The 16,023-nt window shown below is 30.7% G+C and overlaps 1 protein-coding gene across 1 annotated transcript; it reads left to right on the top strand.

Annotated features, from left to right (window-relative positions):
- Positions 1-6,823: 6,823 nt before the first annotated feature.
- Positions 6,824-14,231, top strand: LOC145305536 (uncharacterized). Its single transcript, XM_080147177.1, has 3 exons — positions 6,824-6,937; positions 10,637-11,023; positions 11,469-14,231. Exons 2-3 carry the CDS (start codon positions 10,684-10,686, stop codon positions 11,945-11,947), a joined length of 819 nt encoding a protein of 272 aa, XP_080003303.1. The 5' UTR covers positions 6,824-6,937; positions 10,637-10,683; the 3' UTR covers positions 11,948-14,231.
- Positions 14,232-16,023: the final 1,792 nt, after the last annotated feature.

The following is a 16,023-nucleotide window of genomic DNA, read 5'->3' as shown; positions in this document are numbered from 1 at the left end:
CTGTCTAGTTCTGATTTAAAGAAAGGGTAATAACAATTCATACCTTATGTATGGGTACCTTGGAGTGTACCTATATTATTTTATTCAAAAAGAAAAAGAAGACCCCTTTGCATGACCCTTGGATTAAACCAAATATGCACTTCGACGTTAGGGCGCAAATTACTAGTTGATCACCGCATAAAAGATGTCATTAAATACCACAAATAAGATGGCTTCTGAAGATGCAATTATTCGAGCTAATTCGCAAAGAAAATGGCATGACCACTAGGTGGTATATGAACTGAAAAAGCAAAGGTTAATTTGTGGAAAGATTAAGCTCATCATTTTAACTTATTTTGACAGGGAACAAGGTTAACATCATCTATAAGTAATAATTTTATGCAAGTCTTTGCATAAAATATTTTTTTTGTATATACAACTTAAAAAAAACTTATTTTCCTAAAGGAATATCCATCTATAACACATCATGTCACAACATTCCAAGTGACTTTTAGATGGGCATTGGTAAGTAAAATCTTACACAAAACAAATAAAAGAAAATTGTCAAAAAATGAAACAAAACTAATTTTCCCTATAGAAGTTTGATGCCTCCTATTGCATTACAAACCTAAAAAGAAAGTGAGTTATAAACTAAATTTTGATAGGTCTGCAGCATATTCATAAAAGTGAGTCTATCTCAAACAGTTGCTGAGTAATTTACACCCCCTTTAGGATGAAACAGTAGACATTATGGATTATAGAGTAATTTTGCTACTGAATAAGTAGAATTGCTCAAATAAGGGGTGATTTTATGTCATTAAATATTTTCAAATAGCAGGGTTATAGGGATAAGATTAATTTTAGAATAAATGATGGGTAGATGAATCAATCATTATCTGACCCATTCATAAATCTCTGAAATATTAGTTAACTGGCGAATATTCTTTAGATTTAAGACTTTAAAAATCGTGATATTTTTAATGTTCAGATGATTGTATGAAGTATTTGCACTGAGAAAATTCTAATATTTAGACTTAAAAATAATAGATCTATTTACAAAATTAACAAACATTTTATTAAACCAATTACAGATTTACAGACAGATGTTGTGAGGGATCATAAGCTTTTTAGAATATGCCTGTTTGTTTACAAAAAAATATCAACGTAAATGTATTTCAAAATATTTATTTAGCATTTTGTTATTTTAGTAGAAAATCTACTTTATAATTCCAAATGTCTTTCTGTTAGTAAATTTAGGGGTAAAGGTAATTTTCTCTGTGACTATTGAAGATAGGAGGCTTAATTTTTGAGTAAAGATTCTCCTGAACAATGTGTAATGTATGTATTGCCTATTAACTGGCAGGGTTAGGTCCTCTTTAGATTTTAAGTGATTGTCCAAGGACCCAAGGGAATTCTACATTTTAACTGAAATCTTAAATTATGGAACAGAAAACCAACCTGATGATTTCACGACCTTCGTTTGTAGTCCAAATTGGGCATGTCAATGAGTTAACCTTTTTTGTGTTAATGACGATCATTATTCAAAGTCACGCCGGACATAGCAGCAGTAGTACCATCTAAGCTTGTGCTGTGAATAGAACATCTGGACGTCACCGAAACTGTCCCAATTTTGTATAACTTTTGCGGAACAAGTTCCAATTACGTCATATTTTTCTTTCCCGAAAAATAGAAGGGGGAAAGAAAAAAAAGGGAAGGGGGGAAGAAAAAAGAGATGGGAGAAAAGGGGGTTTTCCCCATCTCTTTTGAAGAGATTTTCTTCCCCCCCTCCCTTTTTCGGGAAAGAAAAATATGACGTAATTGGAACTTGTTCCGCAAAAGTTATACAAAATTGGGACAGTTTCGGTGACGTCGAACATCTGCTGTAAAGCTTACTTTGGTCGTTGTTTCCGATGGGAATGTGTTTCTGATATTAAACATAGAAGCCTAATTTGTCCGTGAAATTTTTCTGATCAATGTACCCATACTCTATAAATTCATTTGACTCTCTTTCGTCTAGCAATGCTCTGGAATACCTACTTTTAAAAGCAAAGCTTTTTATGATTAGGGTCGGGCTGTCTGTCTGTTACAGTTGGCTTTTTTTGTTAATTTAAACAGGTTAGAATTGTCCTATCAATTTAAAACTAACATCTCCATAATTGTTACCAGAAAGTCTGTATGTTCATTTAAAACATGCTGATTTTTTACTTTTTTGACAACAAATTTTTGTAAGTTATAATATCATCTGACTTTTGGAATTCTTATTCCTATTTTAACAACAACAATGATATAAGCAAATCATCTCTATGATCAAGTCCTAAAAGTGTAAATATGTCCTTAAACAGTATCCTGTATTTTAAAAGTTTTTTATGGAACATTAATTAAAAGCTTTTATTTGATCCTTTACTGTCCTTTACCTTCCTGATTAAAGTAAATGTCATGTTTAAAGTAAATATTTGTTAATTACATAAATCTTACCGTCAATTAACGTGATATTTTGTAAAATCCTGGCAAATTCTTATCTTTTGTTATTTTTTGCTTTAACAAGGATGACAACATCCATAAAAGCGAAGCTCTGAAACGATAGGACAAACGAACATTAACACTTGTAGAACTGGAATATTAGAATATTGTATAAAAATCAAAATAAAAAAAGAAGGAAATTTGTTGAAAAACTACTTAAGTACAGGGTGTTTAAGGACATGCTTACTTTTTTAACTCGATTATAGAGATGCTTATCACATTGTACTTTGTTATCCTAGGAATTAGTATTCCAAAAATCAGATTAATTGCATAATTTTATCGTATAAAAAATTCTAGTAACGATTTTGCTATGCTTCCTAAATCGTACCTAACTACTACTAGAATCACCATATAAAATTTGGAATCAATAGGACAATTCTAACATGCCTAAATTAACGAAAAAAGTTGTCTGTTACAGACGGCTAATTATAGAAAAGCTTCGCCTTTAACAAGCATTTGCAAAAATAAACACAAACATAAAGTTTAATTCACAGGCGAGCAAAAGGCGGGATGTACAGGAGTTTATCCTCCACACTTGGCAAAATTGAGGGGAGATGATAAAAATTAGATTGAAGTTGGTGTGAGAATTAAATTTTTCTACGTAATATTACCAGTTAAAGTAAGCTTTCGGTACTTTTTAGAATACAAGCGACTATTAATTCACAGAGGGTTGGAGGAAGCAGAAAAATAGCTTAAAACCAAATGTAATCCAAATACTGAAGAATGATGACGATACATGATCAACATCTAAACAACAGGTACATGAGTAGCTCCGCCCCTTACCAAGGTTGGGGTGGTGTTACAGTTCCCCTTAGCCCAACCACTCACACTGATAGGGTGGGTTAAGCAGGCTTAAACATGCGGATTCCTTCCGGTTAGTATTTCAGAAAGGAATTCTATCTAAACAAAAAAGTAAAGAATAAAAATAATACATTGCAAAGCAGCGCAACTAGCCTAAATCCTGTCACTACACAATAAATTTTAATTCTAAAAATCTTAAATTGAAAGTGGGTATGTTTGACTCTCCCCCCCCTTCCCCCAACCTCAACTGTTTCAAAAGTCATTTAGGTGAGTAGCCGCAAGTTGCTTAAAAAAGAACATATTACTGATAATGTATAAAAAAGAGAAGACTGTAAAAAAAATATCTGTCTAGAGTGACATTTATTGATGGATATAAATGACACATTAATAGCTTACATATAAAGATGGATAAGATATATATTTTATTAGAGTATTATACATTATATATATGATCAGGGAGGAAAGGGACATTGGGCTGTTTATTACACTAGTCCCAAAAGTTTTATGATAACGTTTTCTTATTGACTTAACAACTTTGGGCACTTTTTAAAATTTTGATTGGTTGGTTTATGAAGTTAAGTGTCCAAACGTTTTAACCACTAATTTTAATCTACAGAATGGTCAATTTTGTGTTTCATTATTGGGGATGTACATTGTACATCAATTAATCGACCATTGTCTTATCCCTTTAGATCCCTGATATATGATAGAGAGATAAATCAAGAGACACCTTCCAGACTACTATATATTCAACTAGCAGCTACGCCCCTAGAGGCTTCTAGGGGGACCTGAAATAAGAGGGGGAGGGGGACTAAGCTTTGTTTTGATCAATTAAAATCTTCATTCACTTCTCAAGAAAAAGGTTTGATTGAAGCCTTAAGCTTCTAATATATAGAATAGAAATGAAGAATATTTCAGAGTTACATAAGGTTTCAAGGTGGTTTCCCTTTGTCGAGAACAGAATCCAGCCCCCACCCAATTTCTCTTATTTTTAAATAAATTGAAAAATAAGATAGGGGGATAGTTTTTATGTGTGTTTGTGTTTTACTTTAGATTAAATTATGTAAGGAATCCGGTATAAAGATAATAATTACCCCTTGTTTTTATTTTTTTTCAAAACTAATGCGAACGGGATTTCTTTGCTCGTTAAGCATTTGAGGGAAAGCATATCAAGTAACCAATGCCTACTTTCATTAAAATGGTTTAAAGGCCAGGTAAAATTTTTGGTTGTTTTTCCTCTTCTAAAACCTTTTTTTTTTAAATCTATAGAATTATTGTTATCAATGGGTTTCTTACTTTACTGATAATAACTTTTAGATGTCAAGTGGATAGAGGTGGGGGCTTAATTGCATTAACGTTTTAAGGGAATTTGCTATTTTTCCCATATTTTTTACTTGATTCGATATGATGTGATGCAAGCAACCACCAGAAAATTGTTTTGAAAGTTTTCAAATCATATTGGCTAAAGAACCTTTTTTTTGAGAGAATAATCATTTTGTAAAAAACAACCAAAATCACTAAATGCAATGTAGAATATACTTATGTGGATATATCAGGGGAAAAATTGTTGTCAGTTTAGGTTGCTAAAATGGAACTCGTTTATTGGTTAGTTCATTCATACAGTATGAAGGGGAGATGAAGGGGTAAAGGGTGTGTATGTGGATATCATTATTTTAGCCCGCTGCATGTTTCACTTTATTACAGAACATGAAAACCTGTTGTAATATCCAAGTTATAATATATCTATATCAGGTGGAACATTTTTCAATAAGAAACACTAAATCTCTATATTTATTTGATTGTTGTCGAAATACTCGAAAATTCTAGTGGATTCACCTCTACATTAAAAATATTTTTTATGTTGTTTATTTCTCATATTCCTTAGGATTAAATAATAGAAAGGTTTTGCTATAAAAAAAAATACGCGTATTTGATAAAACACCTTATTCGAATTCACATTTGAAGTTCACTTGCATAAACCTGGAAAAAAAAGAATATGTGTAAAGTTCTTTTTGTTAAAAAAAATGTAAATCAGCAGTAAATCTTCCAATTCGTTGGGGTGGTTCTAGGATATTTTATGCAGTTCAGAAATCCTTTGGCTGAAGCTCAATATTTTATTCGCATATTTTGTAGTTGGAATGGATAAACGGACAAAGTTAGTTATAAAGCAGATTTTCAGTTGTTACAACAAAGAAACTAAGAGAGATAATATACAAAAACTCACAAAAACTTTAAAAAGTAAGATTTATGTCTTTAAAGCAGGACCGACAGACAATCGTACAAAACAATGTGTAGACAAGATGTGTTGTGCAGAGGTCACAGGAGCTTCTCTGGAAATTTCAGCTGTATATCTACAATGACTGCTGAGAAAATTACATTTTCCACATAGCGGTACGGACTGACTTACTGATGCTATGGACTGACAAAGTGAATTATTGAGCATATTCGCTATCATAAGTTTGAGGTTAAGGATAAATAAGTAGAAAAATAAAGCTTAGATCTGTTACATACAATTACTCATGCACTTTTGAGAAAAGTTTGTCCTACAAATTAATTACTGCAACAAATCAGAGCCCGAAACTTAAACCTTAACTAGAATTTGAATAAGAGCGAGAATTACAAAATCCTTATAATAAAGTGACAGGATGTGTGTTTCTCTGTCTGTTTGTACCAAAGGATCTCACTGACCGCTGAACCGATCAGGTTCTCCTAAACAGGGTAGCTTCCCGAGAAGGTTTATAACACCCCCTTCCCCCAAATGATTTTTTCCTTTTTCTTTTAAAATCTAAAACAATAAATTGGGCGTTAAAATTCGACTCTCCCATCCTCAAGTGCCCCTAGAGGCCTCTAGGGGGCGTGGCCGCTAGTAAGGAATAAGACAATGGTCGATAAATTGATATAAATCCCCAATGATGATACAAATAATTAACCCTTCTGTAGATTACAATTTGTGGTTGAAACGATTGAATACTCAAATAAATAAAACAACCAATCAATATTCAAAAAAGTTTCCAAATTTTTGTTAAGCCAACGAATAAAAAAACGTTATCATAAGACTAGCGTAATACAGCACAATTTTTCCATTCCCTCATGACCAACACGCACATAAACATATAATGGATAATGACAAACAATTTTTTTTATCTTTTTAAAAAACTAAAATAAAACAGGGGTAGGGGGTCAACTCTCCCCAAATTTTTTTTTTCTTTTGGGCTCTAAAAAATTAATTTTAAAATTCAATTAGTTAGTCGCTAGTTATATAAATGTAGTTGTGCTACGATTCTATATTTTCTCAACCCAAAACGCAACGTTTGCCCTGTATAAAGTTAGATAGATAGAACCTGATAAGAAAATCACAGTGGCTTGTTCAGGACAAAACTTCTTTTTGTAAAAAAGTTTGAAGACTAATTATTTTTAAGGGTAATAATAGGTTTTTTTACTTTATTAGTTACTGGGACTTATTTTCTTAATTATGTTATAGCTTTTTTATAAATATTTATTTTTTTGTCAAAGTATGGACTATTTTGGTGAAAAGCAAGTTGTTTGGTGAGTTTTCATTTAAACCAGTGCAAGCACAGTAGTTATATAAACGTAATGTGAGCTGTAAATATCATTAGCTGGAGTTTGATATTTTAAAGTGAGCAAATTTTATTATTGAAAAGTTTTTTAAAAGGATGACAAATCCGTAAAAGCGAAGGTTATAAATCGACACACAGAAAACTGTCCCGAATTTGTATTAATTTTGAGGAACAAGACTCCAGTTACGTCATATTTTTCTTTCCCGAAAAAGGGAAGGGGGAAAGAAAAAAAAAGGAAGGGGGGAAGAAAAAAGAGATTGGAGAAAAGGGGGTTTTCCCCATCTCTTTTGAAGAGATTTTCTTCCCCCCTTCCCTTTTTCGGGAAAGAAAAATATGACGTCACTGGAGTCTTGTTCCTCAAAATTAATACAAATTCGGGACAGTTTTCTGTGTGTCATCCATAAAATCTTAATTTGTAAGTCTAAACAATTAAATTGAATTTGTTGTAAAATTTCTTAGATACAAGATTACATTTTTAAGACTTAGTATTTTTTTCATTAATGTCTTATTTTGTTGTCCTAGGAATCATATTCAAAAATAAACTAAATAAGATAATTATATCACACAAAGATTTTGTTGTAACAATTATAGAGTTGCTACGCTTTTTAAAGAATTATCACGCAAATTATTAACAATTGTGAAAACTTGCCCAATTTAACTATAAGAGCTATCCGTTATTGACTGACGGACGTACGAGCAAATTCTATTTACAGAATTTTTTTAAATGCTTGATATCAGGAATAAGGTATAACCAACAAGCGAATTAATTATTTAAGCCTATTTCACCATAGTTGCTTAAAACCTGTTTTTTTGAAGATGCAATTGTTAGTACTAAAACATTAATATTATGGTAATCGATATATTATTACATGGATATTGCACCAGATTTTTATGTACTTTAATAAAATTATACTCGCAGCTTCCTAAAATGATACCCCCCATCCGCATCCTAAATACCATCTACTCCACTCCTACTGAATGAACGAACTGACCAATATGAGTACCATATAAGAAAGATGAAATTTTATACATAAATGTAGATAATATTCATTCAATTAATTTATTATTGTTGTTCTTTTTATGTTTGAACACCTTAAAATAATATATATCTTATCTACTCTAAAAAAAAATAACCAAAATTGACTATTTTCTCCTGTCAATATATCCACATATACTATATCCATTATGGTGAATAAGGACGTCCAATGGAAAGTGGGAGGGGGGGGGTAAAGGGGTGATCATCCTCCTCCCTTCCCTATGGCACCCAAAATTTGAAGTTTGCATGTTTATCCCCCCCCCAAAAAAAAAAAAGCTTGGACGTCCTTGCTTATATAATACTAGCCTACAGCTCACGTTGTTCACTGTTCTGTAATGTTCTTGAGAATATTAAATATCCGTACTGGAAAGGTAGAAGGCTGATGCAAATATTAAGGTATAAAATCCGATGTATTAAGAATTTGTAGAGGGCCCGATCTTTCAGGGTTAAGACAGAAGGCTTATTTTATGTTTGCTGACCAATGCATGTATACTCTAAGAATAATATTGTCTGTCGGTCTATCAGTAATGCTCTAATAATTTTCCCAGCTTTTATCGAAGATATTTTTTGTGTAAAGATTCAAATACCACTAAGTATCATTACTCAGTATGTCTGTCTTTTGTGCACCCTTTTATTTTTTTAATTCAAGAGCTTCTCTCTTTTTTCTCTATCCCCTCGTTCTCTCTCTCTCTCTCTCCCTCTCTCTCTATCCACCCGTTCTCTCTCTTTCTTTTAAAAATATTAAGTTGGACATAAAGATTACAACTTTAACGTCATATTTTATAATATCTGTTTAACTGCTTTATTCAGTAGTTTTTTGTTTTATCTATATATTTAATGTAACAATACACGATTTAACGTTTTGCTTCATTTTTTTAAACATTTTTTAAAGAATATACTCCTAATATTTTTCATTTCAAATTTTCGTTCTGAAAGGGTTAAAATGTTTAGTTTAATATCAGACCACATTATGGGAGTGTCGCACAAATCAATTTATATTAAAACTAAGTTTTCTTAGATTTACTATATTATAAATTTAAGTTTTCTGTGTTATGAATACAAATCAAATACTTCAATGTTATTCAAATAGCAACATGAATTAAAAAAACTGAATTAATGATGCTAAAAGTAGAATAATGGGTCCTATTGTTCTGGTCAATGAGAATTTAATAGGGATTATTGGAGCACTATGAGTTTTTAACACTCTTTTCTTGGAGAATTCTAGCTCATATATAGACGTTTATTTCCTATATAGATCTGTCATGGATCTTGATGCAATACAGCAGGCCGTTTTGTACATGTTAAAAATTAGAAGATTTCATTAAATAAAAGTAATCGCAAATATACTTAGTAAATAAAGATTACCCCCCTCCCCAAAAAAATTTGAATTTTGAATTCCCCCCCCCCCCCAATAAAAAAGCTTGGACGCCCTTGATGGTGAACTATGATCTGTCAAGTTTTGATTGGTTAATGAAGCGAAGCTTTTATATATTGGATATGTTCTAGATACACAATCTCTACATCAAACAATAGGAAAAAAGTTAAAGGACAATAAGGCTATATTAATAATTAGAAAGTGTACAGATTTTGATACAAAAGACAGTTATTTCTTAAAAATATCATTTAGTGTAAATATTAACATTTATTAGGATAAAGCTTTACTTGTATATATATATCATGTAAATATTTCTTCCCTCGTATAATATGGGACATAGGACATAACTTTTTCCTTGTTTGTATTAATGAAACGAAATCCTATATATGTATAAATAAACAAAAAGGCTTTAAGTTTTGGCAAATTAAAAGGCCAGATTGTCCATCTAGATCTACTATGTCTATACATATTATAATTAGATTTTTTCATTTTTAAAGGTGTGTCCAAATGAATAAAATGGAATTAAAATTTTTTTGACTTTTTTCCTTAAACCAATGTTTTCTGTTTATTTTTAAGCAGATTTTAAATAAGAGCATCGCAATCAAAGTCTTTTGAAAAATTAAACCTCAAATTATTTTCCCACTGGGCACATTTAGCATATTAAGATACAAAATTAGGAAAGAATACTGCAAAGGTCGCAACAAAAGGAGCACAAAGAGTGGGATAATTCCATAGTTAATAGGTCAGAATTTTGTTCATAGTGATTTCAACATAATATCTTCTAGAAAAAATTTTTCCTGCTTGTGGACAGTCCTTTTTTTAATTTTAAAAACTATTGTCTGCAAACTTAAGATTTTTTTGTTTACAAATAAAGCACAATATCTAGTAAATGCCGCAATTTCCCTTGATTTCTTGATGGTGAAATACAAATTTTGCCCCCCAACGACAGCTGAAAAAGGCAATTTAATAAAGGTTGCGTTATTTTGCCCCCCAAATCAATTTTCGAATTGATTTCCTAGTTGGTTATACCTTATTCCTGGCTTGATATAGACCAATCAACATTCTCCATGTAAACGTTGTCCAAAGATTCACTATTAAAAACAAAGATGACAACATCCTTAAAAGTTAAGCTTTCAAACTGTAGAACAAACGAACATTAACACATGTATAGTGTCAAAATTGAATAATTATAATATAATGGATTTTTCTGTAATGTTTTTATCTTTTTTAAAGACTTTTTTTCAATTTCTTTTCAATGGTTGACCTTCAATCTTATAATTTCAAATAGCTTCGCTACTGTTAGACATAATCTTTGTGCAGACCAACTTGAATATTTTTATATTTTAGGTTGCTTGACGAGACGTGAAAATCTGAAAGTGCGGCACAGCTTTGCTATGGAATTAGATTCTCCACCTTCTACATCTACTCTAGAGGTAGCTATGGATACAAATAATCCTTTCCATGAAACAACTGAAATAAGAAAGTCTTCAAAAAAGATTAAACTAAACAAAAATGTAATTTGTAGCTGTAAACACAAATTAGGCGTTTATGCAATAACAACAAGAGATATTATTGATTCTGTAGAATTTGAACAGAAGTTGAAGCTAAAGGATCATGATATATGTTTTCTCAATTCTGCTAATACAAAACAACAAGCTACAATGCAACAGAAAATAAATGAGCTAAAAGAAACATCTGCAAGATATTACTTCAGCAAAAATGAAACTGTCATAGGCAAGGTTATGTAGATGTTTTTAGAATAGATAATACTCTGAAAAATATTAACTAAGTTATGTAGATATGGATTCTAATCAATTGAATTGAAATGTGTTAAATTTTTTTAAGTGGAATTTTTGCACACTCTGTAGGGTCAAAGCAATTTTATTTTAACAATGCACATTGCAATTAAGACCCAAAATTTTAAAGATTATATATTGAATAAGGAACAATATAATGTATGATTACTCAGAAGTAAATATTAGGGTTTACTTTTTTTATAAATCTTATTAGTTGATAGGATAAGACTGGTAACTCAATAGGATCTGCTAATATTTTAAGGTCAAACAATTCTAGGCACATTGTGATTGTCAGCTGATTTTACATAAAGTTAATTATCTAAACATTGTTTTGTATCAAAATCTTTATATTTCAAGAAATATGTACATAACTTTGACAATAGGTATACCTAATCAAGTCTTATTACCCAAAAAGGCTGCAATTTTGGAGGATAATATAAACATGACTAAAAATGAAAGAAATATTTATCTTGATGAATACCTTGAAGACCTACTTCACCAGCAAATTATAAGTGCTCTACGGCCAATGAAAAAGAAAGCTATTGTAATCAAGGGATTTAAGTCTGATAATATCTTTGGTTTCAAAATTGAAGAGGCCAAGAAACTAAGGGAGAATGAGGAGAGTGAATTGAAAAAGAATGCTAGAACCAGAAGTCAGCATGGGAAGAGTGAGACAGCTGACCTAAATGATATTGAAAAAGAACTAATAGCTGTATTAAAAGAGGATGACAAGAATATTGATGATGAAGTAAATAGGTCAATTGAACTTCACAAACAATGGAAACAGGGATCACTTTCGAATCCCAAGAAAACTGGATGTTGGCTTTTTGATAAGGAATGTTTAAAGCAATCAAAATGTTGATAAGATAACATTCACCACAGTTCTAATAATCATACATCATTTCTAAAATATTAAATATAGCATTTAAATTTTTTGATTCCTTCTAAATTAGTTTTTTTCAAATATGAGAATAAAAAAATTGATTGTTGAAAATATTACCCTTTTGTATTGATTATAAATTAATTTTTATCATTCTATAAAAGAAATTAAACATAGATGGATACAGGTACAACAGGAGCATGGTCATAACAAGAAACTTAAAGACAGTCATGAAGATAATCTAAGCAAATTCTACAGTTATCAATTCTACAACTTTTTAGTCAAAAACTCTCTAGCAATGGAATGGGATAGCTTGGTTGTTATACCAGAATTCAAGTTAGTCATAAATGTAGAAGTTAAAAGAGGACCTAGCAGTCAAAAACTAAGAGAAGCATCTATTCAAACAGAGCAACATTTCTTAATTTTTAGGAAAGTTTTTGGGTCATTACTTTCACCTCAATGGGATTTTGTCAAAGCTGCATGTATGCCCAACCTAGAACTAAAAACTGATGACAAAAGTAAACCTTGTGGATACTGTAAGCAATACATATTAAAAGAGTCACATCTCATTGATATCAAACCCTGGATTAAAAAACTACTTAACATTAAAGCCCCTCAAATAGCAACTGATCCTTCCACAGACTATGAAAGCTTAATAGCAGGTTTGATTGGATTTATGTCTGTAAGAAAAGCAAGTGAATTAAGTAAATTAATTGTGGAACCCATTGATCATGGTAAAAGAACTGCTACATTACTAGTTACAGATGAAACTGGTATTTCTGGTGAAAATGACAAAGAAGGAAAAACCAAACAAATACTAGATAAGATAGATCCTGTAGATTCTAAAAATATTATTGAACAACACAAATCTGCTGTTAAGACTGAGAGTAATCTGTGTTATATTTTAAACACTGATCAACTGAATGCTGTTATGTCACCATCAAGATATCTTGTTATTGATGGTGACTATGGAACTGGTAAGACATATGTTCTTAAAGAGAGGGCAAAAAGTTGTTCTGTAAAAAATAAAGAAAAAAGAATAGCCTACATCACTCTAACAAATTGCCCTGTGTCTGGAAAATCACACGAAATTAGTTCAATCAAATCAATTGATTTGATGGACCTAATTGCAGAAAATGACTTTAAAAATTATGGAAATGTAAAAGTCATCAGAAAAGTAGACTTGATAACATATTGTAAATATGATGAACCTGAAATCTTTGATATCAATTTGATGTTGGAAAAATTCCTGAAGGATAATCCTTATGACCATGTTTTTATTGATGAACTAGAAAAATATCAGAGGTTAGAAGATGAAATTCCAGATTTCTTTCAACATTCTTTCACTTTATCTGTTACAATGAAGATAAAAGATAAACAAGATAAACCAGGAAAAGTTTAAATTTGAAATACATCGATCAATAATAGATAAAATTAGACAATGATGATGTTGTAAAACTGATTTCAGTATGGGAACAGGATTAAAGGTAGACTCCTGAAATTGCATGTTCACATTCCCATAATTCTATAGCATATTTAATTATATAATGTCCATGACAGTTAGACTGCTTTTAAGCAGCTTTTATCTGTTACAACTGATTTCCACATATTATTGGAAGATATTGAGATTTCTTAATAATGTCCTAATTCTAATGTCCTTCAATTTTCCTTTTTTATGAACATTGAAAATTTGAACTCCAAAAGTCTTTGGTGAACTGGGCTGCAAAATCAATTCATATTATTACTGGTGATATTTTTTCTACTTTCACTCAACTCATTTAGTATTAAATTCATCTAATGCCAAAATGCTTTTCCTATAAATTCTACAGATTCTTTAGTGATCTATTTAAAAACATTACTTTTGCATTAGGCAAAGATTTGATGTTCAACAATTTCTGATAACAATCAAATATGTTCATTTTAATTTTTTATACTTTGTCTCTACTGAAAAATTTGATCTTTAAATTCATGTTTAGCTATTGATGTCCACTTATTTGTTTATATACTTTTTTCTTCATATTTACCTAATTAAACTGTATTTAATAGAAGTTGTTACTTGGATTGATCAGATAAAGAAAAAGCATGATGTGGAATATATAAAACTGCAATACAACATGAGAAATTCAGAAAATATTGTAAATTCTTCTTTAGTCCTTGGCATATCTAAAGAAGATAAAACTATGAAGAGTAGTTTACCAGAGAAGACTGTGATTGGACCTTGCAACTACTTTTATGACAATTGTATACATCAATTGGAACATGATGTTTTAGCTAGAGCAGTAATAAATAAATATTTTTACAATAAAGACCAGGAACCTATAGTAATACTTCTTGATGATGATATTGAAACAGATGAAATAGAGAAGTTCTATGAAAAAATTAAGTTTTCATTTACAGACAGAAAGGTTGTATTGTTGCCAGATACAGTGATGACATTAACCACAGAATATGACACATATCTTGATGAAGTTGAAGAATTTCTAGAACGACCTGTTGGTATCCTGATTACTAAGTGCACTTCTTTTAATGGTGCACAGGCTAGAAATACAATAATCTTAAGGGAGACAACTGATTATCCACCTACTAGAAATTCAGTTTTAAGAACTTTGTCATTTAGTATTGTTATTTTCAAAGGATTAGAGGCAAGATCAGCACCTGGTATGGTTGAAGATACAGATCTGCATGAACACTTACTTTCAAATACATCTTCTACATCTTACAGCTATGAAAACAAATTGGGTCTTGATCAATGCTCTCTTGTTACTGCTGCTATAAATAAATATGGTTTAATAGATAATTCAAATTTAATCATACTTACATTAGAAGACAATAAATCATTTGAAGATATCATTAAGAGCAATTCTAGAGTAAAAAATATTTTGTTTTGCTCTTTTGATTCAGTTAGAGATAAAAACAGTTCAATAAATCTGACATTATCAAAGAAATCTAGAAAAAAAGAAAGAAAATTGTTACAAAAGATTAAATGTTTAACTGAATCAAGACAAACCTTGAAAATGGTCAATAATGATTTTTTAGTTAAAAAACCTGACAATGAGAGCAGTGGGGAAGGATATGAACAATCTAGTCTTGAAGGCGCATCAGAAGTTGACAAAATGCTTGATGTTAAATTTGAAAGAGAAATTGATTTAAACACAATACATGAAAATGATAAAGATTCTAGTAATGTAGAAATTCAAAAAGAGAATTGTAATAGTAAAATGATTTCTCAATACAAAATAAAAGATGTACCTATGGATTTGCAATTATATAAAGAAGTTAGGAATTTGGGAACACAAGTTGAACAGATATATGAAAAGAATAATAAGGAACTTAAGAAGATAAACAAGCAACTAAGAGAGGTAGAGAATATATCAGACAGTGAGTCAGATAATGAAGAGCAAACCAATAATGAGGAACAAGAAAAGGAAATTATTGACTCAACTTCAAATGTTGAACGTACAAACTCAGAACTATTGATAATGAGAAAAGAATTCATGAAGATACTAGGCATTTCTGAAGAAAACCAGATTGAATATTCTATATATGAGAGCAGTGGAGAGGAGACTGAAGAGGACTCTGAAACGGAAATCAATGATAGTTTAGATGATAAAACTGATGAAATAAATGAGATTGAATCAAAAGACAACACACTTCCTAGTTCAGGTGAAAAAGAGAAAAAAAATTATGATGTAAATAATGATGCTAGTAAAGATGATATTATTGATTGCATCAATCAAGTACTAGCAAAAGAACAAGGATACGTCATAGTTTTCAATATGGAACCCTTCTTTTCATTCAATTATGATGAATTTTCTACTGGTTCTAATAGTATATTGGTTTTCACCAAAAATGATTATGGCTCTACATATGATATTTTCTGTAGAAACTTATTGTTGGATAGTGATAAAAATAAGTTTTTTATGTTGATTCATGAAGGAAGTATGGATAAGTTTGGTCTGTACTTACCTTTTAAACTGGACGAAAGTCTTCATCAATATTTACCAGCAGCTGGTCAATCTTCAGGAAGGCAAATGCAAGAATCAAATCAAAACATTCAG

Source organism: Acartia tonsa, chromosome 14, assembly GCF_053477335.1.
Source record: "Acartia tonsa isolate MP-2025a chromosome 14, ASM5347733v1, whole genome shotgun sequence".
In the NCBI taxonomy this organism is placed as follows: Eukaryota; Metazoa; Arthropoda; class Copepoda; order Calanoida; family Acartiidae; genus Acartia; species Acartia tonsa.
The sequence above is the reverse complement of the archived record's forward strand: the minus strand, read 5'-3'. Positions and strand labels throughout refer to the sequence as shown.

Bases quoted from the DNA above. Each gene is read 5' to 3' on its own strand.
- LOC145305536 (XM_080147177.1), top strand. From the start codon at position 10,684: ATGGAATTAGATTCTCCACCTTCTACATCTACTCTAGAGGTAGCTATG. The intron at 11,024-11,468 runs GCAAGGTTATGT...CTTTGACAATAG, and splicing joins CAAAAATGAAACTGTCATAG to GTATACCTAATCAAGTCTTA.